We start from the raw sequence: 26742 nt of genomic DNA on the forward strand, positions 1-26742 counted from the left end.
ATCCATAACAAACCAGCATATCAGATAGTTTTTACAAAACCACATATACTTTTTATTGTGTGGTTTTTACAAAACCACATATACCTTATATTGTGTGGACAAAATTTTGCTCTTCACCATTTTAATGATATCAAAACTTTTGAAAAAAATCAATTCGTTGCCTTTAAATCAAGACAAAAATAAAAGCAATTTCATAGTAGACATTAAATAAAAAGGATGTCGCATCAATTTCTAAAATGTTTTGTTGATGTTATATAACAATTATCTATAATGTGTTGTGCTTTTAACAATAATGTACATGAATTAATTTATTTAAAGAACACATTTGGATAAAACACTAGAAAAGACAAATTTTGATTAATTTATCATTGCAGGTTTTAGCCCAAGGCATCCGTGTTCTTAAAGGAAATGTTGAAGACTTTCTAGCCATGATGAAACAAAGATATGACAGCTTTGAACAAAACTTGGCATCAGAGTTTTCTAAATTACAATTACAGCCAATGATTGTAAGTAACAAAGGTTCCAGAAATTGTCATATTTGCCGGACATGACCGAATCTGAAATCTATTTGTCCTAAAAGACAAGTTGGGATTTCGGACAAATTATATTATTTTACAGAAATAATTTCGATCATTTCATTGAGGTTTGGTTTCTTCATTATTATTTTGCACTTGTTTTGCTATTGTATCCCTTTCTTGTAATAAAACTGCCACGACACTATAGTAGGATAATCCTGAGGGCCATCCTAATAACTATACTAATGCCTCTGGAAATATTGGCTGATGATTGCTAATCACTTTTTACCTGTGTTTTTGGAAAGTTTGCTATAGCTTGCTATAGCAATAAACTTTCTGAAGGCATCGGCCTCTAACCAGAAGTGACAGGTTATCTTTCTTTAGGAAGTGTGTCCTACTTCTAGATAATGTAGTACTGGTGTTTGAAAACTAATAATAGAAAGATGCTTTTGAAATTTTGAGCTTTACTATTTTGATAGCATACAGCTTGAATCAAAATATAATGAATTTTTATCGATAAATCAAATAATTCAACTTCATTTTGAAAATGGCGAACAAACAATACTACGCAGATCTGCGCTTCAGGGAATGTATAATCAATACACACACGAAACAGCAGTTTCTATGTTATGCTTTTATCGGTCTTGTGTCAGATCTATATATGTGTGCCTCCAGACGGAAGTACTATAATCCTGGTTTCAATGGTATCCTACCTTCCTCCAGGTGAAGAGAAAATTAACACAGTGTTTAAAATATTTGATGAATGAACATTTTTCGACGCTGACTACGATTTTTACAAATGTTTATTCAATACGTAAAAGCTGAGAGTATCGAAAGTAGTAGTATCTTATCTAATCTCGGCCCACAATAAACTCGGACTATAATAAACTCGGCCTTTTACATATTCGGCATTAGAAATCAGACTTTAACAAATTTCATAATTATACTACTTGCTATTAAGACTCACAAACAAAGTTTTTGCTCAGTTCTTAATATTTTTCAGCCTGAGTAAGTGACGGACACACATGGTTTTCAGTAATGACCACAGGACCATAAAATAATTCAAATTAAATTTAGGTTTAGTCCATGGGGTCACCCAACCCAACCCCTCATGTTTGAGAACTTAAAAACAGTCAAGATCCACACCCCTAAACCATATATATTCTTATAGGATACAATTAAACAAATCAAATGAAATAAAAGGTGAGTCCCCTGGGGTCACCCCACCCCCTTGTTGTTTGAGAACTTGTATACGGTTGAGATCCCCACCCATAAACCATATATATTTTTGTATGTGGCAACAAAACAAATCAATGTAATAAATTGGAAGTCCTTTTGGGTCAGCCCTACCCCCTCATGTTTGAGAACTTGGAAACGGTCAAGATCCCCACCCCTAAACCATACATATCTTTTATGGGGCAACAAAACAAATCAAATGAAATAAAGTGGGAGTCCCTTGGGGTCAGCCCCACCCCCTCATGGTTGATAACTTGTAAATGGTGGAGATCCCCAACCCTAAACCATATAAATTTTTGTATGGGGCATCAAAACAAATCAATTAAAATAAAGTGGGAGTCCCTGTGGGTCAGCCCCACCCCCTCTTATTTGAGAACTTGGAAATGGTCAAGATCCCCACCCCTAAACCATATATATTCTTTTATGGGGCAACAAAACAAATCAAATGAAATATAGTGGGAGTCCCTCTGGGTCACCCCACCCCCTCATGTTTGAGAACTTTTAAACGGTTGAGAACCCCACCCCTTAACCATATATATTCTTGTATTGGACAATAAAACGAATAAAATGAAATATAAGGAGAGTCCTTCGGTGTCACTCAACCCCATCCTGTTTTGAGAACTTGTAAACAGTCAAGATCCACCCCCTTCTTTTTGAAAACTGAAAACTGTCGAAATCCCCACACTGAAACCACATATATTCTTGTACGGAATAATAAAACAAAAAAGATGAAATAAAAAGCTACTCCCTTAGGGTCACTCTTACCCCTACCTCCTGCCTGTTTTAGAACTTGTAAACTGTCTAGATCCCCACTCCTTAATCATGAATATTACTGTACATGATTTCAAGAAGATTTGAATGACATACAGGTGTAATACCTAGACGTCACTTGTGCATATCACTTTACTAGACCAGAACAATTTGTATTGGACTTTGCCAAATGTCAGGCAACCGTGGGAATGACTAATTTTGAGAGCTTTGTTTTGGAGACTTCGTGGCAGGATCCTGTTACAATTATTTCTTGATAAAGTTTTTTTTTTTTTAAAGTTAACCACGCAATCTACACATTTACAATCTATTTGAAATATCACAATCTACAGTTGCAAACTTTCCACAGGAGCTATCCAGCATTATGATTAAATCACACCTGACAATTATCAAAAGGTCGTAACTAATATTGTAATTAAAATTTCTATGACAACTCTCTTCATTATTTAATGACTTTTCAGCAAAGACAATCGTCAATTCTAAATTAAAAATATAAACTTAATATAATTTACGTAGAAAAAGATTTTTTTCCTGAGTAACACACATGCTTTATTTACTATGTAATACTCATGCGTTAAATTCTCTTCAGCAGGTTAGACTCTTTCTCGAAAAATGCAAATTGATTTCATGCCAAATGAAATGAGTGCAACTATTATCTGTTGCATTCAAACACTTTTAAAGGAAACAAAATTAAAAAGCTGATGATTTCCTAACAATATGATTAACAAAAGGAATCTTGGAAATGAGTCTGGAATTACTCGTACTTTAGTATTGTCACAAAACAACCATTTTAATTCCGTCTTCAAAATCAAAAGAAATGTTAGAAATATGAGTGATTATTTTTTTTTCGATTTTCAACTATTGCCTTCCCTTAACGTTTTTAGAGAAATGATAAGAAAATTCATGATGCAAATGTGATTAAATAGTCAAAACAAATTGGTTCATTCTTTGAATCTAGTGTGATTTCTTCACTTTTTTAGCTCACCTGACCTGAAATGTCAAGTGAGCTTTTCTCATCACTTGGCATCATTCGTGAGGTGAGCTACACAGGCTCTTGAGAGCCTCTAGTTTTTGAAAAAGCCATCAACTTGTAGGTTATCTCAAAATGAAATTGTTTGAGAAAATTTAGTATTAAATCAATGGGAATATGATAATGATATTGGGAGAGATAATAATCAACCATTAGCTCTAAATGGTTCTGACTGAGACTGCAAGTTATAAATAATTAAACAAATGGACAAAACCAACAATTCATAAAGATCAACAAAAAAATTAACAAAGAAAAGGAAAAAGTCACATGTAAATTTATATAAAATAAAAGTGTACATGATGTTTAAATGATATTACCTTTTAGACTGAAGATTTAACAGAAGTGTCAGATGGAGAAACAGTTTGTGGACAACACAGCTTTAACATCCCCATGAACCCAGAAGCTGGAATTATTAATCTTCTCAGACAAGGATACTTTGCTCTGCAACTTTTACCAGAAAATTCTAGTGCAGGTAAACATTTAAATTTATCTTTGACAGGGATACTTTGAAACTCATGTTTTTGCTGAGGAATTCTATGCTAGGTAAATATTTTGATTTTCTGAGGTAATGATACTATTAAATTTAGTTCTTACTAGCTAGATAATTCTACAGTAGGTATATGTTTCGATTCTTTTAGGCAAAGGTTATCTATTAAGCCAATTCTGTACACAAAAAAAAATCTTTTTTTTTAATGATGTTTAAAAAATGTATACACAATGTTGAGAGTGCAGAAATATATCTGCTTGTAAAATATATTTGTTTTAGTGTTATGTGTAGTCATAGCTGACTAGCTTTCAATGACCAGTTATAATTCAGTGGTCTTTTTTACCTCTGTGTGTACATATATGTATATGTTTCAGGTATATGTGTTGTAACAGATGGCAGTTTAGGAGTCACAGTTACTGATTCAAACAGATTTGATGCTCTGATGACACAGTTAAGAAACAGTACTATTGCCTGCTCATTCCTGAAGATGGGTGACACTTATTGTGCACGTGCTCAGTTTGGACATATACCACATGTAGAACTACTTCAATTCATATCAACAGCTACATTTGGAGCCTACTTTTCTTCATGCCCAGATTTAGTAAGAATTAAGAACCAATTGAAACTGACACAATCAATAATTTACATGATTGTTAAGTTCATTTTAATTAATTTTTTGGGATAGCATAAGAAAAATTTTCTCTTCATAAAAAATAAACATATTGGATGTTTCAGACTGTATAATTTCTAGCCGAGTCAGTGATGCTTTTTATGCCCCACCTATGATAGTAGAGGGGCATTATGTTTTCTGGTCTGTGCGTCCGTTCGTCCGTCTGTCCCGCTTCAGGTTAAAGTTTTTGGTCAAGGTAGTTTTTGATGAAGTTGAAGTCCAATCGACTTCAAACTTAGTATACATGTTCCCTATGATATGATCTTTTTAATTTTAATGCCAAATTAGAGGGTTTACCCCAATTTCACGGTCCACTGAACATAGAAAATGATAGTGCGAGTGGGGCATTCGTGTACTGGGGACACATTCTTGTTTGGTCCAGTTTTTATCTGTTATTTGTCAATTTTATTTAAAAGATTTACTTTTATATGACTCTTACGAGATATAGAACATTCTTAAATGAGAAATCAACCAAGCAACAAAGGAAAACTTGTAGATCCCTAGCAGTTAACATACAGACTTCAGTGGTTGTTTTTTGTTGCTGTGTATCATATTTGATTTTTGTTCATTGCTTTTTATTTTAATCAGGTCCTTAGTTTTCTTTTTTGAATTGTTTTACATTTGTCATTTTGGGACCTTTATAGCTGATTATGTGATATGGGTGTTGCTAGTTGTTAAAGACTGTTTAGGTTCCTATTGTTTTGATCTCTTATATCATTTGGTCTCTGGTAGGGGGTCGTCTCATTGGCAATCTTAACACATCTTCTGATTTTTATATTCAGCAAGTTTCTGGACAATGTATCAGGCTGACCTAGGACAGACACATGAACTTGTATGGGTTTAATTTATATATAATTTTTTTTTAAAGCTTTACCCGAATTAATGACTTTATAAATTTGAAATAACACAATTCAAGAAGTATAATTCAAGGGCCCTGTACTCAGAGTAATAGAAGAACAACGTCATAAAATATCATGATTGTAATATATGTTAATGAAACGTTGTAGATTCCTGTAAAATTGTTGAGGTTTAAACAAAGACTATTCTTTATTTCAGACTAAAGATACTAGCCAGCAGCCTAATGTTTATCATAAAGCCTTGTTACAATGGAGTTTCCAAAGAGGATTAGAGGGTTTCAGATATGATTTGGCCCATGGACTACAGCAGACCCCAGTACATCCTACAGCCTTGATTAACAAGTAAACCAACTGCTTTGGTCCTATTTTAGCACATTCATAATTTATTGCAAAACGAATGCTTATTATAGTGTAACACTTAATTCTGATTATACTAATTTAGTTTACGTCTAAAGAGCATATCCAATACTGGGATTGTTGGAAAAGTAGTGACTAAAAAGGCCTGTTCGATAAATAAATGTATTCTGTAATTTATAATTTCTGTTGGTTCTGCTGGTAATTTTGTAAAATGTATCATATGAAAGTAGTTTTAGTTTTGAAAAAAAGTGCCTCTTTCTACATGTAAGTTTTCAGTTCATTGAAGGAATATTTAATTGTATACAAGATTGAAAATATTTCAGGTCAATTCCATTTATGGAATTAATTATTTTAATCACTTAAGTTCTACATATACTACATATATATTAATATCTTCAAATTGTCTCATCCTAGTAGATATTTTCTTTCAACTGATCAGGTCTAGGTATTGTTGAATTATTTGCTATTTCTAATACACAAAATTGCTTAGATAATTCTCAGTTAAATATAAAATAGATTCAACTAAAGAGGACTATGCCATTTGATCAGGTTTATTTCAAAATTTGACTTGAATTGACAAGTTTCAAGAAAACATGGGGTGAGTGCAGTGTTTTCAATAAAGTTCCCAAATTACTGGCACATAATTCAGTTCCTATGAAATATATTAAATTAAGACATTTGTGAACAGCATTGTCCTAGCATTCTCATATACTTATACTTTCATAATTTTGTAGGATCCTAGCCCATCCAATCAAAGTAGGTCCAAGCAGTGTGGTGAACCCAATTATTAGGAAGAAGCATAAGGACATGAAATTGAACACTACATTAAATAGTGTGTTATCTGTGCGACTGCGAGAAGGCTACACTATTAAAGATGTCTCAATAACTAAAGGTATTGATTTGTTAACTGACAAATGTATGTTTTTTCTGGTAATATATTCAGGACTATTTGGTAGAAATAATTCATGGATTTCAGTTCAAGCACAATCACAAGATAAGGATACTTCAGAGGATTTTTTTTTAATACAGTACATATGTTGTTTTTGTAACTGCATTTAAGTATGAATAAGACGTGTATGGTATGCATTAATGACACAGCAACCTATTAATCCTAAACAACCTAAAGGTATCTTATGTTTTTATTAGTAAAATGTCTGTAGTTGAAAAATTTTGATGAATAGTTTGAAGGTCATATGCAACACATTTTATGACTATTTTGAAGGTCATATGCAACTTTTTTCAAATCTTGTTTAGCTTTAATGTAACATGTATTTTTTCTTGTAGGAGGTAAACAGATTGAAGTGAGATTAGTGTTACCATGGAGAGAGTATGCTAAAATAGAATATTATGCCACAGCCTCATGGCCATTAGATCCTTCTAAGTAAGTCGAGCCTTGTAGGGTTTAAATAGGAGATAGTTAAAGAGTTCCATTATTCATTATATTATACCCTCTAAGCATGTCTCTTCATTCCCCAAAGACTTTCTCAAAACCTACAACACAGAATCACTTCATATTTGATCTGAAGCTTAACAGTGATCAGTTGTAACTGTTTGGCGAAATTTTTATATCCATCCAATATCTACTGCAGTGTACTACCTGTTGGCTGATACTTCCAATTTCAAAATACTTTGAATTATTTGTTGGAATGTAGGAATATGCTTACCATGATAATTCCTTCATTGGCTTTTACCCTGGTTTGTCCCTACATCCCTAAATTAGTTTCCTTTCTCTAACTTCAGTATGCCTCAACCAAATGTTATGAAACTTATACACAATACTTAATACCACCAAACACAGATCAAGTCGGAATTTGGGTTGTTTCACTTTCATGGAAAACTTGTTTAATTTGCTGTTTCTGCACTCTTTATTTAGTTTGCCTTGACCAAATGTTATGATCAAGTTCAAATTTGAGTGGTGTGGTGTCACTTTTCATCATTCTCAAGTTAGTCCATTAGTAATTGAATGAATTGCTAAATTTGCCCCCCCCTTTTATGAATGAATTGACACAGTTAACCTTAGGTCATTTGGGGGGGGGGGGAAATGTCATGGACAAGTTCTTTGTTTCATGAGTTCATGGAAAAAGCACCAGTTGGAAAACCATATATGTTATCCTGTATTAGTAGAAACATTTTGTTTCTTACATAAAAGAGTTTGTTCATTCATTTTTGATAATTTGGATGATATTTTAATTTCAGGAGACAAACTCAGGTAGAGATTATGATAGAAGGGAGTTACGATTTCCTACATGACATCACATGTTCTACACGAAGAGGGGTATTGAGAACTACAAATGTTAAAAACTTCTGGATGGCATTGCAAAGGTGAGTCATGTGTTTGAAAATTACTAAGATTGAAATTTTGACAATATGCTCAACTGAAGGTGGTACCTAACACTACAGGGAGATAACTCTGTAAAGTCAGCTAAACGTTTTAATTATGTTGTCTTGTAAAAGGAATATTAAGCTTCTCAATGATCAAAATTGGTGTTTGTCAAACTGTTATGTATAACCAGTGTAATTTTTCTGACAAAACGGTTGGTTCAAAATTTTTGAAATTTTTATATTTTTGTTAAAGGATTTACTTTGACAAAATTTTAAGAAAATTAAACGAGCCAAATTAATTTTAGTGAAAGTTGGGTACCACCTTAGGAACCAATGTTATAACAAATAGTCTTTTGTATATTTATATAAATTTTTCTTTCAATATTAAAATTATAACTGACTCTTTAATCAAACAAATCAATGAGCTATTGCCCTTGAAACGTTTATTTTTTACATTTTTTCATGCAGGTTGAAGTCTATTACTTATTCAAAAATTTTCTTCTCTATAACTACCCAATACTTCCAAACTTTCACCGAGTCTTCCTTATGATATCTTGTTTGTAAATTATATATCCTAGGTTTTGATCTATCAACTAACATGGCCACCATGGCTAAAATTTTAACATAGGGGACAAAAACATTTTTGGCTTATATCTTAAAACTACAGCAGTAAGAGCAAAAGTGAAACTCAAGCGATATATTGGTCATGATTTATATCTGTTATGAAATTTTCAGACAAGTTCCACAACCCATCGTTGGGTTACTGTTGGAAATAGTTTATTTTTATTTGAGTTTACCATTTTTGGTTATTTTCTTTAATATGATAGATAGAGAGAAAGTATAAATGGCAATAAATGTTCAGCTGAGTAAGATCTACAAGTAAGTCAACATGATCAAAATAGTCAATTGACCCCTCAAGGAGTTATTGCCCTTTAAAAGTTTTTTTTAACATTTTTTGTGAATGTCTAATTACTTTTTAAAAAATCTTCACCTCTGAAACTACTTGTCCAAATACTTAAAAACTTCAATTGAATGTTCCTTTGGATATCTAGTTTCTAGATAGTATTAGGGGATTTGATTCATTTGAAAAAACATGGTGGCAGATTCTAAATATAGAACACAGGGGTCAAATGTAGTTTTTTTGCTTTCATCTGAAAAACTGAAGCAGTATTAAAGAGCAAACCTGACCTAGATAAAAGTGTTAAACATGTTTAGATCTACCTGTCAATCAATCATCAGACCAATGCGACAACTTGTTGTTGGGTTGTTGTCCAGAAATAGTTATTGTTTAGAAAAAAATTGGAACAGTTTTGGGTTATGTATTAATCTGTAATATTATAATAGAAAGAGAGAAAGTGTAAATCACAAAATTGTTCAGCAAAGTAAGATCTACAAAGAAATCAAATCCCTGAAACTTAAATTGCAGGTGAGGGATATCAGACTCTCATCAGCCTCTTGTTAATTTACTTTGCAAAATAGCTGTGGAATGTTTTATCCAATCTATGATGATATAATGATGATTGTTATAATATTCAATATACACATATAAATTTACAGTTTATGTCAAGCTGATCAGCTATTGGTGCATCTACAGTCATTTGGTTCCAGTCCAGTCCATTATAAATTAATCAGCAGCATTGCTAATGGAATTCCAGTTTTCTTCCTGCCACCAAGTTCCTACAATCCAGAACTGAACAGTCAACACAATACCAAGTATGTCATTTATATACCTTTTGTCATTTATATAACTTGGTTAATCATATGCACAAAAGTAAGTTGGGAGTTGGTTATACCAAAACTGTATTTTGTAGATACCATCTCACAAATATTCTTATTCATTTACCAACTTGCTGTTTATTTTCAGATCTCAGTCCTCTCAGTTAACATAGATATAAGGAGATGTGGTATGATTGATTTCAAATGAGACAATTATACCAAAGTTCAAATAAAGTATATGTAAGCAATTATACGCAACTGCACGGCCTTCAGCAATGAGAAAACCCATACCTATAAAAACTATAAAAGACCTTGACATGAAAAATAGGAAACAATCCAGTTGAAAAACAAATATGACAGACATGAACCAACAACAACCACTGAACTACAGGCTCTTGACCAGTTACAGGCACATAAAGAATGTGGTGGGTTAAACATTACTTGATGTTTATTTGTTGCAGAGATGTTTTTAGTTTTCAATATAATCTACAATTCCCTTTGTTGTCTTGTAAACTTGTGTTATTGAGTCTTATTAATGTTTACCTCAAGTCTCAATTTATTTAAATATCAAGGAAAAATATCATGAAGTTTACAGTTACAGAATCAACACTGATTAGGAAAAGAAATTAATGCTAATCTAAGTATGTGGAGGATTTACATTATAAGTGATCTGTTGCCTATATATAGAGTTAATTATCATAGAAAGCATTAATTGAAATGATTCTCTTTATTTTTTCAGGGATACAGCTTTGAATCAGTTTGCTTCATTCTGGAACCCTGTTGTTAATTTAGATATAAAGATTTGGTATGTTTTATTAAGCCTACCTTTAGCTTGAGCACTCTGGAATTATTTTTTGATGTTGTGGATATCCTCAGCTTGAAGGTCTAGTTAACAAACTCATTTTAATATTAGTAGTTAATACATGCAAGAATTATTAAGTAATATAGAGTTAAAGTTAATCCTTTTACATACTTTGTTTCCAGAAATATAGTTAAACCACATATGTTCCATCTTTAAAAAAATCAATGAATAGTTTTATCAAGCAATATACTGTGGACAGTAAATTCATTACAGGCAAAAATGGATGCACAGCCATAGAATAGAGATGGTATTAGAGCATGATGTTCCTCTACCTAAATGTCTACAGATACCTCATACAACAGGCAGATTTAACATTGTACAGTGTAGACAGGCATTCGCTACACTGACAACGCTTCTAAGAGAGTGGTCTTCATTCATACTGATAGAGGGATTGTCCTATGTTAAATTACTGGGAAAGTTAGTATTATATCTGTTTAAGTCACTGTGTCTTTTAACATTGTTTCTGCTCAATATGTGTTTCAAATGATATAGTTAACTCTACAAAGCATGAATCCCACCTCTGCTGACTATATGCTAGATAATTTTTATACCAAATTGAAAGGTTGGAATTGATAAAAGCAAGAAAGAACACCTATAACGGTAATTTTTCTGCAATTACAAAGTCTCTATGACATTATGTTACAAACTAACTGCAGAAGAGACAGTCAAAAACATAGCTCCTATTATTAAAAGAAAGATATTTATTTCATTTATTGTTTAATTAAAAAAGAGTAATTAAAAATGACAGAAACAGATAGAATTGAGAATGTTAAATACATTTTTTTATTTGAAATACAAATTTAATCTCTTAAATAAAAATATTGAGTTAAAATTTTAATTTCAAATGATAGTATTTAGTTTTTATAAAACTATAAAAATAAATCTGAAGCCAAACACAAAAAAAGGCAAAAGAGGTAAATTTGAAAATGAACTGCTTCCCTTTATATTTATCTCTATCTATATTAGTTGAAATTAACTCCCTTTAGTGTGAAATGATATGTGATGAGGAAATTTGAGAAAGTGCTAGGGATGAAATGCATGTAAATATATGATTAATTTTATCATGGCTTCCATTTTCTAAGTGATTGATAAATTAAAATAATGCAATTGAAAAATTCATTAATTAGTATATTTTACCCAGGGATCCAGAGAAGCCAACATCCTTCCTGTTAATGAGATCAATATCAAAACCACCTTGTATTGTACTGAGGTGTGCTTTTCTGGCTGGAACATCAGGACGAAATAGATACAAAACACTTGGTGAATTGAAAGAGAAACTGAGAAATCTAAAGTTTCCTCACAGAGCCCCACAGAAAGTGGACAGCAACAAGAGACCTCGTGCTGGACAAAGTGATGCCAAGCCAGCAGTGATAGAACATCGACCGCCCTTACAGTTAGAGAGATCAGAAAAGAATTGTTGTATTTTACTGACAAAGCCTGTTGAACAAATTCTGATCAGGTAACTGTAACTCAAAATCTGTAAATTATACTCTATTTATTTTAATATGTCAACAGAATCTTAATCTTTAACTTTCCTCTTTGACTTTTAGTTGCCTATAGTTGACCTAATTATACAATTTTAACAAGGCAGATGAAAGAGTGAACTAACATTGCACAAAATCTCCATATAGGATGGGGTTAGAAAGCTAAGGAAACAAGATGCATATACTGTCATAATTTTGCTAGCATCATTCTACTTTAAAAAATATTTTGAGGTCAACATTTAAAAGAAACAAAAAATCCCTCTGGTTCACTTAGAAAAGGATCGATAGACCTTTAATAGGAATTGCCACACAACTTAAATAAAGAGAGGGATAACTCCATTGAACATAAAGTTACATTTATTCTGAATAGGAATCATACATATGCGATGAAAGAAAAAATCATATTACATTTGAGGTCAACACTTATAATAGAGTTACAGATATTAAAGATAGACTCAAATCTGTGCAGATATGGGTTTCTGAACTCAATAGTCTTACTAAAATAAGAAACCAGACTTATAAAATTATACTATATGGCAATTGCCTCCTAAAAAGATATTGTAGTCTGTGTGTCTTAGTGTGTAAATTTGCTCTCTTATGTTCTTTTAGTTATTCTTGCAACAAATTGTACATTTCCTTTTGTGAAGTAGCATTATTACCAATTAATTTACCTTAACATTTTAGTTATGAAAGAAAGCCATCAGATATGACAGAATTAGAAGATCCCTCCAAGTACATTAAGAGTCATTCCATGACGGACCAACAGATTGTCACGAAAGCTACAAGAGCTAATGCATTCAATACACTGTCACGGTACTTACATCACCAGAGATGGATCTGGTCAGTCAAGCGTGGAAAGGTTGACATCAGTATGCAGGCCATAGGAAAAATATTGTCAACTCTATCCAAGTAAGTGTAACACAAAAACTACTTTTTTTCTTCTTGAAAACGATTGTTACACTTATCAGACAGAGATGAAATACAATCTGATATTTGAGAAAGATCTTTTTGGCATATTTGATTTTCAATATACCGTATTACTTTATATCTTTGCTATATTTAGAATGTCAATAACCTATTGGTATAGATACTGTATATATGTAAACATGTAAGCCTATCAATACTGGGGATGGTTCTCTCTTGGTCCATTGTCTTCCTCCACCAATAAAAACTGACTGCTAGGATATAGCCAGTAGCACTGAAAATGTCATTTAACACCAAAAATCAATCGATCAATCATAATTCATAATGTAGAAAAAGCCATCAGATATGACAGAACTAGAAGATCCAAACCTGATATGATCATAACTTATAAAATGTAACAAAAAAACGCCTGAATCTGTTTGAAATGGTTAAATCTTCAGAAACATTTGTAGGATTTTCAATGGACACACTTAATGATGAAGAAATATTGTGGCTAATGCTTTATAAACTGGTAGTTTAAGGTAATTCATTTATCCATTAATCAGCTGAGGTAAAACTGAACATTACTTGATTGAAATTATTCTGTATGCTATATCATTGACCAGAATAACTTTGCTTTTTTTAGAATCCGACTTCAAGAAGGTTTCCATTTTGCTTCCAGTAATTCAGGCATTGTAAATATGGTTTTAGAGGTGAATATGAAGGTTAGTTTTCTTTTTGCAGAAAATAATTATTTCATTCAATAAAGCATAGACAACCTGTGTCATGTTTGATGTATTACTGATATTTATAAAAAAAAAAATGGTATATGAGGAATTGAAACAGTGTTTTAGTAATTTTACACACCAGATTTATTCCATGTCAAATTGTGAAAGTAGAAAGTTAAATCATGATTTCTTCTGAAAGCAATAAACTTGAATTAAAGTTATATTCTACTAGCAAGAAATACTATTAAAGAAAAGTCATATCTACTTTGAGAGTTGAATTGTGGATGAGAGGAGGGGAAGTAATGATCTCACCTTACTTTTTTTACTGAATATTAACTATTATTATGATGTATTAGCTGACATCATTGGTCTTTTTATATTCAATACAAATCTTTTGGTCTATCTGTTGAATATGTAGACTAAAATGGAAGAGCTATTTGAGTATTCTTGTACTTATATTTCAAGGGAAGTAATTTAGTGTTTATCATGGGAGATAATTACAAATAGAATAAAATTTTAAACCTGAGGTGGCAGAAACCAGTTATTTTACAATAAATCTTTAGAATTTCATGGATTTATGATTTTATTTTCTTGAAAATTCATTCAAGCTTATATACAAATAAAATGTATGGTTTCAAGGAACTAAGATGTGTGCGTGCTTATGTTAATATATAGAAAACCTTTAAATTTGGGTGTCTGTCCAGCATGGAAATTTAAAAATTTATAAATGCATTGCAAATAAGGCAAAAAATGTGATGCTCTGATACCAATCTAATCCTCACCTGCAAAATCCTGCTAAAAGCCGACAAGAATTTTAGCCAAAATTCAAGAGAGAAAGGATATCCAGTGAATTAGAGCCTTGTCCGAACCTATCCTTACCATCAAAATCTCAAGATATTTTTGTTTACATAAAACTGAATTTTTTCCCCACTTTGATTGGATGCCGTCAAGTGAGGAGACCACAATTTTGACATCTGATTGGACCTATATGTGAAGGAAATCCCCAACCTGTGTATGCAACTACTTACTTGTGTAGTACAATAGCCTAGAATTTACATTCATTTATTTTTTCAGTCCACACGATGCAATTATATACCTCAATACTTAACTATAACAAAATTTCTGCGTGGGACACATGTTCTGGTACACCAAAACTGGTACCTGCCACCTTAAAATTTAACCACTCATTGAAAACAATATAATTCCATTTTTTTAGTCTGATTGAGTTCTATAGTCCTTTACCATTAAAAATACATGCATTTTATATGGTTACAGCACAAAAGAAAACATTAATAGGCTTTGTAAGACCAAATTTATTAAAGCATTATTTGCGTCTTTTGCCGTCAAACTGCTTGGAATGCAAAAAAATGAGAAAAAAATGATTGTGTTCATATTTAATAAATTTTATTGTGTGAGTTGTCTGGTACAGTGTATGAATTATCCGACAGTTTTTAAAACTACTTAAGTTTATTGTTTCATGCATGATATAAAACCACTTACAACTGATCTCAAGAAGTATTTTCCCATTGTTTGAGGTATTAAATAGTCTTAATTCTTGTCACTATCATTGTTCTGTTGACTGCAGTGCTGAAAAAGGCTTAGTTATGAATAAACTAAGATTTTTGGTACATATGTTTCACTTTGTAGATCCATGATGCACTAAACTAAGTGTACATTTATTCGCAATCAGTCTCATATCTCTTCTCCACATGAGCTAGCTGTGTAGGCCGCATGTTGAAATTTTAGAATTGCCACACTATTGCTGATGAGAGAGACCAGTTTTCTTATTTCTATAGCCTGTCCTACAGTATCAACTATGTAGTAGACCTATAAAAAAAGAAGAATTCATATATTCATAGTTAAAAAGTAAATAAATAAGAAAATGTCCATATCATATGAAATAAATCATTATAACAGGTAATATACAGTATAATCAGCTTTTTCTTGTACTATGCTGAGGCTTATTTTACTTTTTTCTCTCTTTGTAATTGCTATTTCTATATAATTTATGATATAAAATCATTGTTTGGTGAACATAATCATTTTAAAACTAATCAATTGAATGTCATTGTTTGTATTGGGATACAGAGTTATCTATCTTGATATATGATAATTCTTAAAATCCATGTAAAAACTATTTGCTTGCAAACAGACCTATACATTGACTGTGAATAAAAGAAATATATTACCACACACCTGTAGAACTCTTAAAAAGGCACATTTTGTGATATGTTAAAATCATGTTTAGGCTTAAGGTGGCAGAAACCAGTTATTTTACAATAAATCTTTAGAATTTCATGGATTTATGATTTTATTTTCTTGAAAATTCATTCAAGCTTATATACAAATAAAATGTATGGTTTCAAGGAACTAAGATGTGTGCGTGCTTATGTTAATATATAGAAAACCTTTAAATTTGGGTGTCTGTCCAGCATGGAAATTTAAAAATTTATAAATGCATTGCAAATAAGGCAAAAAATGTGATGCTCTGATACCAATCTAATCCTCACCTGCAAAATCCTGCTAAAAGCCGACAAGAATTTTAGCCAAAATTCAAGAGAGAAAGGATATCCAGTGAATTAGAGCCTTGTCCGAACCTATCCTTACCATCAAAATCTCAAGATATTTTTGTTTACATAAAACTGAATTTTTTCCCCACTTTGATTGGATGCCGTCAAGTGAGGAGACCACAATTTTGACATCTGATTGGACCTATATGTGAAGGAAATCCCCAACCTGTGTATGCAACTACTTACTTGTGTAGTACAATAGCCTAGAATTTACATTCATTTATTTTTTCAGTCCACACGATGCAATTATATACCTCAATACTTAACTATAACAAAATTTCTGCGTGGGACACATGTTCTGGTACACCAAAACTGGTACCTGCCACCTGAATAAAGTTTTTTTTATGTAATCTGTAATAAACAACAAAGGACAAAAATATAAGACATTTTGACTTCCATTCTTTCTAAATCAATGATGAGTTTTCAAAGGATTTTATAAAATATGTAAAGGTGAAGATGAAGAAATAAGAATAGAAAAGGCACGAAATCAAGAAGTGTTATAGATCTATCTATTAAAAATAACATTAGTAGAATCGTCAAGTTAATTATTTTAGACTCTTCATACATAGTCAGTATTGATCTCAAAATATATAAATTTTATCAAGCAAAAAAAACTACAAGAATGTCATGTATAATTTATTTAGATGTTATAACAGTTAAGAGAAAATTATTTTAAGACAATTCATAAGTTTTTTGGATTTTAATTTTCATGTTTAGATAATGAAAGATCATCTATATCCATTTAAAACCCTTTTTCTATAGATTTGAAATAAAGAGACTATGATTTATTTAGATTTAAGATATATATTTTGCAGGAGGATCAAAATGAAGATGGTATATGTGTTGTCCAGTATATTATGTTCCCACCCCATGTTAAAACTACTTTGGACAGGTAGGAATTGATATCATATCTTAACATTCTATTTTCCTTGATTTTGAGCTAGCTTTAAATTTTATTTGATTTTCAAATTTCATCCTAAATGAGTATAGTATGAATGCAGGTTTGATAGATGAACTATAATATAATTAAAAAGGCTGAAAGAGAGAGAGAGAGTGTCAACCATATATGAGTTATGTTATCAGTGTCCGAAACTAAGATATGAAGAAAAAAATGCTGTTTAAATGGAAAGGACACCAGATTAACTAAATTTAACATACATTTTAGGAGGCCTTTGCCTTACTACTGTAATCATTGTGCACTCAAATTCAATCTGAATTGACTAGGGTTGTCAGTTTCCCAATCAAAGGTCAGTGGTTTCCTGCGGGCACTCTGGCTTCCTCCACCAATAAAAACTGGCCGCCACAAAATAACCCAAAACTGGCGCTTAAAAGTGGCGGTATAACACCAACAATCAATCAAACATACTCTTTGTTATTTAAAAAAATATGAATATATATGACAGCTTTAGAGATGAATGATCTACAATACATGACAGCTTTAGAGATGAATGATCTACAATACATGACAGCTTTAGAGATGAATGATCTACAATTATTGAGTTTTGATGTGAAATCTAAGAGTAAGCCTTGATATTTTATAGTTAGGTAAGGTACAGAAGGAACAAGAAAATATTCGGGTCATTGAAGATTGTTACTAATAAAAGATTTTATATTACCAAGAATGTATTTATAGTTCAATATCAGAGGATATGGATGAGATGGAGACAACTGAGGCTGATGGAGAGTTACAGATTGTGACAGAATGTTGGATAGAACCACAGCATGGGATATCTGTACAGAATTCTCCTGAGAGGCAACACTGGGACAACAGAACATACAAAGAAATAGCTCAAACAGTAAGATTCTTTTAAGTGATACAATATGGAAATGGCTAGAATGAAAATTTCAAATTGGCATACATTACTGGTTATCTGTTCGTATCCAGAAAGAAAAAAAATCATTTTGAAGCTTTCTATCTTACAACTATTCTACTAGTAAAGCTATCATGAATATGAAAAGAAATATGAGAACAACACAAAGTATAGGTCAGCAGGTTGGTAGTTCCCTCACTCCTAGGTCAAATTACAGTAAATGGACGATGTTGCATATTTTATATACAGATTATGGAATAAAGCTTTTCCATGGGAAATGTTAACAGCCAAAATATATAGGTCATTAATCTCTTTTATTTTTTGAAATACGATTGAATGAATAATTTTTATTAAGCATGCTTTGGATGGGTGAAAAAATTTCTTAGAATTGTTTTAGATCAATTTTCCTAAACATATTGGGTTTACGTACATTTGATATGAAATAAGCAAAGAATCACTGACTGCATTTTCAAGTTTTTATACATTTGTCATTTTGTTGTGGTCTGTTTCCCTATCCGTCCACACATGGTATCAAAGCTCTAAATGCCTTGAATATTTTTTATAATATGCCTGCTGTGGTGGATGATGCATTAAGGTTTACTCTTGTCGCCTTATGTCCCAAAATTGGTTTCCATTCTCTAACATTATTTTGCCCTCACCAAATGTTATGAATCTGACACACAATGCTACACTATCACTATTCTCACTTTATGTCTATAAATAAATGGGGGAAAATTGATGTATTTCCGGTTTCTGCATTCTACCTTAACTTTGCCATAACTTAATGTTCTCTAACTTTTGCACAATGCTTAATACCACCAAACATAGATCCAAATAAAATTGAGAATGGAAATGGGGAATGTGCCAAAGAGACAACAACCCGACCATAGAAAAAAAAAACAACAGCAGAAGGTCACCAACAGGTCTTCAATGTAGTGAAAAATTCCCGCACCCGGAGGCGTCCTTCAGCTGGCTCCTAAACAAATATATACTAGTACAATGATAATGAAAGCCATACTTAACTCTAAATTGTACACAAGAAACTAAAATTAAAATAATACAAGACTAACAAAGGCCAGAGGCTCCTGACTTGGGACACCCAAAGCCAATTTGAAGTTATGTCCCTTTATTAATGGAAACATTTCTAAAATTGCTGTTTCTGCACTTCTAACTTTTCATTTCTTCAACTAAATGTTATTGATCATATACACAATGCTTATAATCTGAAGATATACACAATGCTTATTACCTCCAATCACAAATCAAGTTTAAATTATGGTGACATCACTTTAATTGTTCTTGAATTATGTCCCTTTTAAATGAAAAAATTGTCAAAATTACTGTTTCTGAACTCTAATTGTACTTTGCTAGTACCAAATGTTATGAAACTGATGCTAAATGTTTGTTACCCCCAAACACACATCATGTTCTAATTAGGATGGTGTCTTTTCCACTGATCTCAAGTTACCCAATCTCTAATGACAACATACAGAAACAGACATTTAAAAGTTTAAAAAAAAATAGGGCAGTAGGTTTGAATAAGAACATTTAGTCTGGTATATTTACTAGCCTGGGCATCTGTGTCCCATGGACATGTCCAATGAAAATAAAACATCAATAGGTTTTAATTAGAACATTGGCTCTTGCATATTTACTAGCAAGGGCATCTGTGTCCCATAGACATGTTCTTCTTTTATTGTTCTCAATGCATAGCGCGAGGGGGGACATGGAATTACCAGGTGTCCATCTGACCTTCGTTCATCCAGTCTTGTAAGTGCTCTCATGTGTACAATTCTTACCAGAATTTTATCAAACTTATATTATAGGTTTATATAAGCAATGTCTTTGACCAAATCGAAAATCAGTGCAGATCAACTATTTTCAAAAGAGTTAAGTCCCTTGGAAACATTAATTTTATGGAATTGCACATTTAGTGCTCTCATAAGCTCTATTATTGCCAGATTTTACTTAAACTTTATATCAACATGGTCGTGGATGAGATCAAAATTTAGTGCTGATCAATTATATTTATAAAAGAGATGTGACCCTTGGAAACATTACTTTTATGGAAATTGCACTTTTAGTGCTCTCATGTGTACAATTCTTGCCAGATTTTCATGAAATGTATATCAAAGGTTTATATCATCAATGTCTTTGCTGATCCGATTTTTAAAAGAGATATGCCCCTTAAGAATATTGATAATATTGGAAGTTGCAATGTATTTGCTCTCAAACCTTTGTTTCTTTCTAGATGATTATGGACAGTTTTAAATAACAAAATAAAAAAGACTACTAAAAGTAATTGCCCTTGGATAGATAAAAGCAGAGGACTTTGGTACATTTTCAGTGATGAATAAAACAAAAATGAAGTTGGTGATCCTATAACAATTTTTAGTGAGTGCAAAATACTTCAAAAATCATACATTGCCCATTTACTGTACTTTGACTTAAGTGGTTTACTGAGTGTTAAAGCTTTGCTTTTAAACTCAGGTTTAAGGTTGCCTGACATCCAGTCTAACAACAAATGTAGAAATATAGTTTCACTGTGTTGTTTTATGAGATTTGTTATATATCTAATACTTAATGTTATGACATACTGTAGGGCCTATGTTTACATCTGTAATTCCAAATGATGTACATATTCTCAATGCTTTTTTTGAAACTCATTGTGAATTAAATGCTTAAAAAATAAGCCCAATCACTTCACATATCAACACTACCATTAAACCCTCTAACTAGTCTATCAGGCATATATTGGCTGAAATACAAAAAAAAACCCAACCTTGTATGATATTCTCTTTATATATAGTATATAGCTTAATTCTGTCACAAGAAATTGAATACCTGAAAAGTTACATATATTCATTTATAATATAACCATATATAGTCATGGGACAAAAGTGAGTTCTCACTCAAAAAATGTCCTATCATTTCAACTAAAGTCGATATTTTTCAAAAAAATGTTACCAAGTAACCGTATGAGCGATTTTTATAAAATAGATACCAAAAGATGTAGAATTGTTTGAAGTTTTATTGTTTATTTGGTTATAATTTTCTTGAGTTTCGTTTTCATCATCTGATGAGTTAAACCAAATTTTTACGATTTTAATTTGGTTAGAATAATAGCAAACTTTTCAAGAAATATATTTCTTTGTGTTCATCTCGTCAGAAAATTAAAATGAGCATGAATAATATCAAAACCAAATAAACAATAAAACTCCAGACATTTCTACATCTTTTGGTATCTATATTATGAAAATCGCTCATACAGTTACTTCGTAATAATTTTTTGAAAAATATCGATTTTAGTTGAAATGATAGGACTTTTTTTGACTGGGAACTCACTTTTGTCCAATGACTGTAGAATTATTGTTATCAGTTATTTTGAGATTCAGCAACAAGCTTTGTAATGGACCATTTCATGTATGTCAATGTGAAAATCCTCTCAAGAAAAAAAAATTATAACTTTAAAATTGTGTAGTATTGACACAAAATTGAGTTTGTGTGTGTGCATGTGTTTGTTAGTTGTTCCAAACATTACTGAACATACAGTAGTCTTGGAATGTTTTTAGATCAGGATCATATGTAACTCACATTATATCCTTGATATAATAATGTGTTATCCTTAATCCAAAGTCAAATCTGTAATGTGTCTCATTGGCAATCATACCACATCTTCTTTTTTATATCAAATCTTTAATGTGTGTTTTAAAGTAGGTGTCTAAACTGTAGGCACTGGCTTTCAACTGAACTGCATGATGTTTGCTGGGGTCTCGACTATGGATGCATGTCTATAATTTAGACAGCAACATAACAATATAAGCCTACATATTTGAAAAGGTCCTCTGGTAAAGAATACAATCTTCCTATAGTAGAAATGTATAGATGAATATTTTGCCTATCACAATGACATAGAATTATTGAAGGTTTTGTATTTTGATAATCCATAATAAACGCATTCTGGGTAATTTTATTTTTAAATAAACACCAAGGCATTGTTATCAACATTGTATACAATGGATACCCCCTTGATGGTATAATGTTTTTTATTGTAAAAACATCCCTGGAAAAGTAGATATTTTTTAATCAGGCCAAATTGCAGGTTGGATACTTTGACTAGAGTGTGAATAAGTCATTCTAAAAACTTTTCAAAGCAGTAGAGAAAAATTAAACTTCATCCAGAAGTATAATAGTACAATGTACATGTATAAACAGGCTCTATATGAACTTTAAAGCAGTTTAAGTCAAATTATAAAAATGATAGATTGGAAGTAGTCATTCATGATACAAGATTTTCTGGATGTGCTTCTTCATGAGCTAATTCATCTGTGCAATAAATCCTGATAAAACTTTCTGATTGCACAAGAGTCCCTCTAGCTTTCAAAAGGTTACAGAAAATGTACTAACTGGTACCTGTTTTCATTCATAGCTAAGTTTAATGGGAGATTCTAAGAGAATGGAAAATAGAATTGCTAAAATCATAGGAAATCAAATTTTGTTTCCCTGAACACAAAATTATTTTTACTGATAATAAAATTGTCTAAGAAACCATTTATTATCAAAATAATTGTAAACCAATGCATTTGAATGATAATTATCTCATGTAAAACACTGAAATCCAGTGGCGGATCCAGGGGGTTCCAACTCTTGGAACCCCCCTTATTTTTGAACGATCAATGCATTTGAATGGGGACATGTAGTTGGAACCCCCTCTTTATCCTGGGTTAAAACATTGCTGTTTTCTGCCCTATTCTTTTGCAAATAATCAAAAACTGGTTTAGGTTGCAATTACCTGTGAATATAAAAAACAAGATACCAAATGACACAGAAATTTACAACTATATGCCTTCAATAATGAGTGAAGCCTGTACCTCATAGTCAGTTATAAAAGGTCCCTTATGACAAATGTAAAACAATTCAAATGAGAACACTAACGGCATAATTTATGTAAAAAAAATAAACAATAAAAAATATGTAACACATCAACAAACGACAACCACTGAATCACAGGCTCCTGACTTTGGACAGGCACTTACATACAGAATGTGACGGAGTTAAACATGTTAGCTGGATCCCAACCTACCCATCTTACTGTAAAAGTAGGAAATATGAAATCAAATGATAGTTACTTTAAAATAGATTAAAGTGTTTTTGTTACAATCAGCCAATTTCTGTGTTAAAACAACAAACCTATATTAAATATAGACAAATGTATTGTAGACAAAAATTATCTTTCCATTGATTAGCCAGAACTTTGTACAACACTGGATTAGACTTGTAACTGTTTTATCATTAGTTATCAGATTATAGAAATCACCCCAGCCGTTCAAAGGACAGGAGGATGAACCTTTGATTTATAAATATCTTAAAATTCATTGTTGATGAATAATTTGTTAAACATGTAATAGATAACTGAATTTAGTAGTATATTTGTACATGTAGAAGGTCAATAAGCACTAATTTGTCATTCATTTAAAAAAAATATCCATTCATTATTCATTCATTAACAATTTTAATCAAAACTAAAAAAAATTAAAACACTGAATGATACTATATTAAAATTGTTATCAGAAATTCAGAGTAAAAGTATTTGATAACAAGATTTATTTTTATTATATTTAGGTTATTTATAATTATGATTACTCTACATTTATTTGTTCATTGGTTATTATTTAGACCACTTAACATCATCATGATATAAAGTTAGCTTAATTTTGGGCTTATTATTATTAACAATGTTGAGAAAATTTATTTTAGAAACCTTTGACATGTTAAGCAGTACTTTGTATTTTCACACCCAGGCCACAATTAAAAATTTTTGGTTTGTCCAAACGCTACCCAAAGGTTGAGACAGTGGGTAGGTAGGTAGGCATTTTCTTTTTTTTTTTTTTTTTTAAATTGAAGTATTGGATGTTTATTAGTCTTCATGCCTATCTGATTAAAAAAACTTCTTCAAATCAGGACAATAAAAGAATTTGAGTAGGCAGCTTTTTTCTGGGTAGGTAGGGTTTGGGCAAACAAACCTATTCTTTTTTATGGCCCCAGAATGTGTTTTTTCAAGAAATGATTTGAGAAATTTCTTGTTGAAATAAATATTGCTTCAGTGAATTAGCATAATGTCTGAAAATGAAATAACCTATTGTACTTAAATATCTTATTTTATAGGTATTTTTTCTCAGGCAATTGCTCATGATTATATTTTCACAAGATCTGAATTTTTGGATGTGTGATCCCCCTTAAAAAGGAATGAACTCATATGAAAGGATGCTTCATTCCAAAATACACCGAAAAGATCAGTACTGGTGATCACATACTGTAGAAATGGAGGCATCAATCCCAACACATAAATCATTCTGTGTGTCAAACATAAGGGATGCATACCTTAGTGCAAACATTTTGTTTGTGGTCACAGGGAGGGTGCCTCTGTCCAAACCACAAAACATTATAGGTGTGTGATCATTTAGGGAGTGATGAATCCACCCAAAAAACATATTGTCATTAGTTGTTTGGTCACATAGTGAGGGAGGTTTCAGTCGAAACATATTACCATCAGGTGTTTGGTCACATAGTGAGGGAGGTTTCAGTCCAAACATATTACCATTAGGTGTTTGGTCACATAGTGAGGGAGGTTTCAGTCCAAACATATTACCATTAGGTGTTTGGTCACATAGTGAGGGAGGTTTCAGTCCAAACATATTACCATTAGGTGTTTGGTCACATAGTGAGGGAGGTTTCAGTCCAAACATATTACCATTAGGTGTTTGGTCACATAGTGAGGGAGGCTTCATTCCAAACATATTACCATTAGGTGTTTGGTCACATAGTGAGGGAGGTTTCAGTCCAAATATATTACCATTAGGTGTTTGGTCACATAGTGAGGGAGGTTTCAGTCCAAACATATTACCATTAGGTGTTTGGTCACATAGTGAGGGAGGCTTCAGTCCAAACATATTACCATTAGGTGTTTGGTCACATAGTGAGGGAGGCTTCAGTCCAAACACATTACCATTAGGTGTTTGGTCACATAGTGAGGGAGGTTTCAGTCCAAACATATTACCATTAGGTGTTTGGTCACATAGTGAGGGAGGTTTCAGTCCAAACATATTACCATTAGGTGTTTGGTCACATAGTGAGGGAGGTTTCAGTCCAAACATATTACCATTAGGTGTTTGGTCACATAGTGAGGGAGGTTTCAGTCCAAACATATTACCATTAGGTGTTTGATCACATAGTGAGGGAGGTTTCAGTCCAAACATATTACCATTAGGTGTTTGGTCACATAGTGAGGGAGGTTTCAGTCCAAACATATTACCATTAGGTGTTTGGTCACATAGTGAGGGAGGTTTCAGTCCAAACATATTACCATTAAGTGTTTGATGACATAGTGAGGGAGGTTTCATTCCAAACATATTACCATTAGGTGTTTGGTCACATAGTGAGGGAGGTTTCAGTCCAAACATATTACCATTAAGTGTTTGATCACATAGTGAGGGAGGCTTCAGTCCAAACATATTACCATTAGGTGTTTGGTCACATAGTGAGGGAGGTTTCAGTCCAAACATATTACCATTACGTGTTTGGTCACATAGTGAGGGAGGTTTCAGTCCAAACATATTACCATTAGGTGTTTGGTCACATAGTGAGGGAGGTTTCAGTCCAGACATATTACCATTAGGTGTTTGGTCACATAGTGAGGGAGGCTTCAGTCCAAACATATTACCATTAGATGTTTGGTCACATAGTGAGGGAGGCTTCAGTCTTAACATATTACCATAAGGTGTTTGGTCACATAGTAGGGAGGTTTCAGTCCAAACATATTACCATAAGGTGTTTGGTCACATAGTGAGGGAGGTTTCAGTCCAAACATATTACCATTAGGTGTTTGGTCACATAGTGAGGGAGGCTTCAGTCCAAACATATTACCATTAGGTGTTTGGTCACATAGGGAATGTTGCCTCTGTCCAAACACATAACCATTAGGTGTTTGATCACGTAGGGAATTTTGCCTCTGTCCAAACACATAACCATTAGGTCTTTGATCACATAGGGAATTTTGCCTCTGTCCAAACACATAACCATTAGGTGTTTGATCACATAGGGAATTTTGCCTCTGTCCAAACATATTACCATTAGGTGTTTGGTCACATAGTGAGGGAGGTTTCAGTCCAAACATATTACCATTAGGTGTTTGGTCACATAGGGAATTTTGCCTCTGTCCAAACACATTACCATTAGGTGTTCGATCACATAGGGTGGGATGCTTCTGTCCAAAAGACATATAACATTAGGTGTGTCTTTACATACAGAGGGAGGTCTCAGTCCAAACCTATTAATAGTAGGTGCTTGATTACATATGGAGAGATGCTTCTGCCCAAAACACATACAACAAAAGGTGTGTGATTCCTTAGTCCCAAACACAGAAAACA

The 26742-nt window shown here is 32.3% G+C and overlaps 1 protein-coding gene across 3 annotated transcripts in view; it reads left to right on the plus strand.

Annotated features, from left to right (window-relative positions):
* The window catches only part of LOC143056829 (KICSTOR complex protein SZT2-like), a 116201-nt gene that overhangs the window by 6475 nt on the left and 82984 nt on the right, over positions 1-26742 (plus strand). For all 3 annotated transcript variants that reach the window (XM_076230003.1, XM_076229998.1, XM_076230012.1), the window contains exons 6-20: positions 375-506; positions 3874-4021; positions 4411-4637; positions 5763-5905; positions 6655-6812; positions 7205-7301; positions 8117-8242; positions 9800-9955; positions 10698-10763; positions 11034-11237; positions 11962-12279; positions 12989-13213; positions 13854-13932; positions 17321-17397; positions 18139-18301. In XM_076230003.1, the coding sequence (XP_076086118.1) occupies positions 375-506; positions 3874-4021; positions 4411-4637; positions 5763-5905; positions 6655-6812; positions 7205-7301; positions 8117-8242; positions 9800-9955; positions 10698-10763; positions 11034-11237; positions 11962-12279; positions 12989-13213; positions 13854-13932; positions 17321-17397; positions 18139-18301 (2319 nt within the window). The remainder of the gene's footprint in view (positions 1-374; positions 507-3873; positions 4022-4410; positions 4638-5762; positions 5906-6654; positions 6813-7204; positions 7302-8116; positions 8243-9799; positions 9956-10697; positions 10764-11033; positions 11238-11961; positions 12280-12988; positions 13214-13853; positions 13933-17320; positions 17398-18138; positions 18302-26742) is intronic.

Source organism: Mytilus galloprovincialis, chromosome 1 (assembly GCF_965363235.1).
Source record: "Mytilus galloprovincialis chromosome 1, xbMytGall1.hap1.1, whole genome shotgun sequence".
Taxonomy (NCBI): Eukaryota; Metazoa; Mollusca; class Bivalvia; order Mytilida; family Mytilidae; genus Mytilus; species Mytilus galloprovincialis.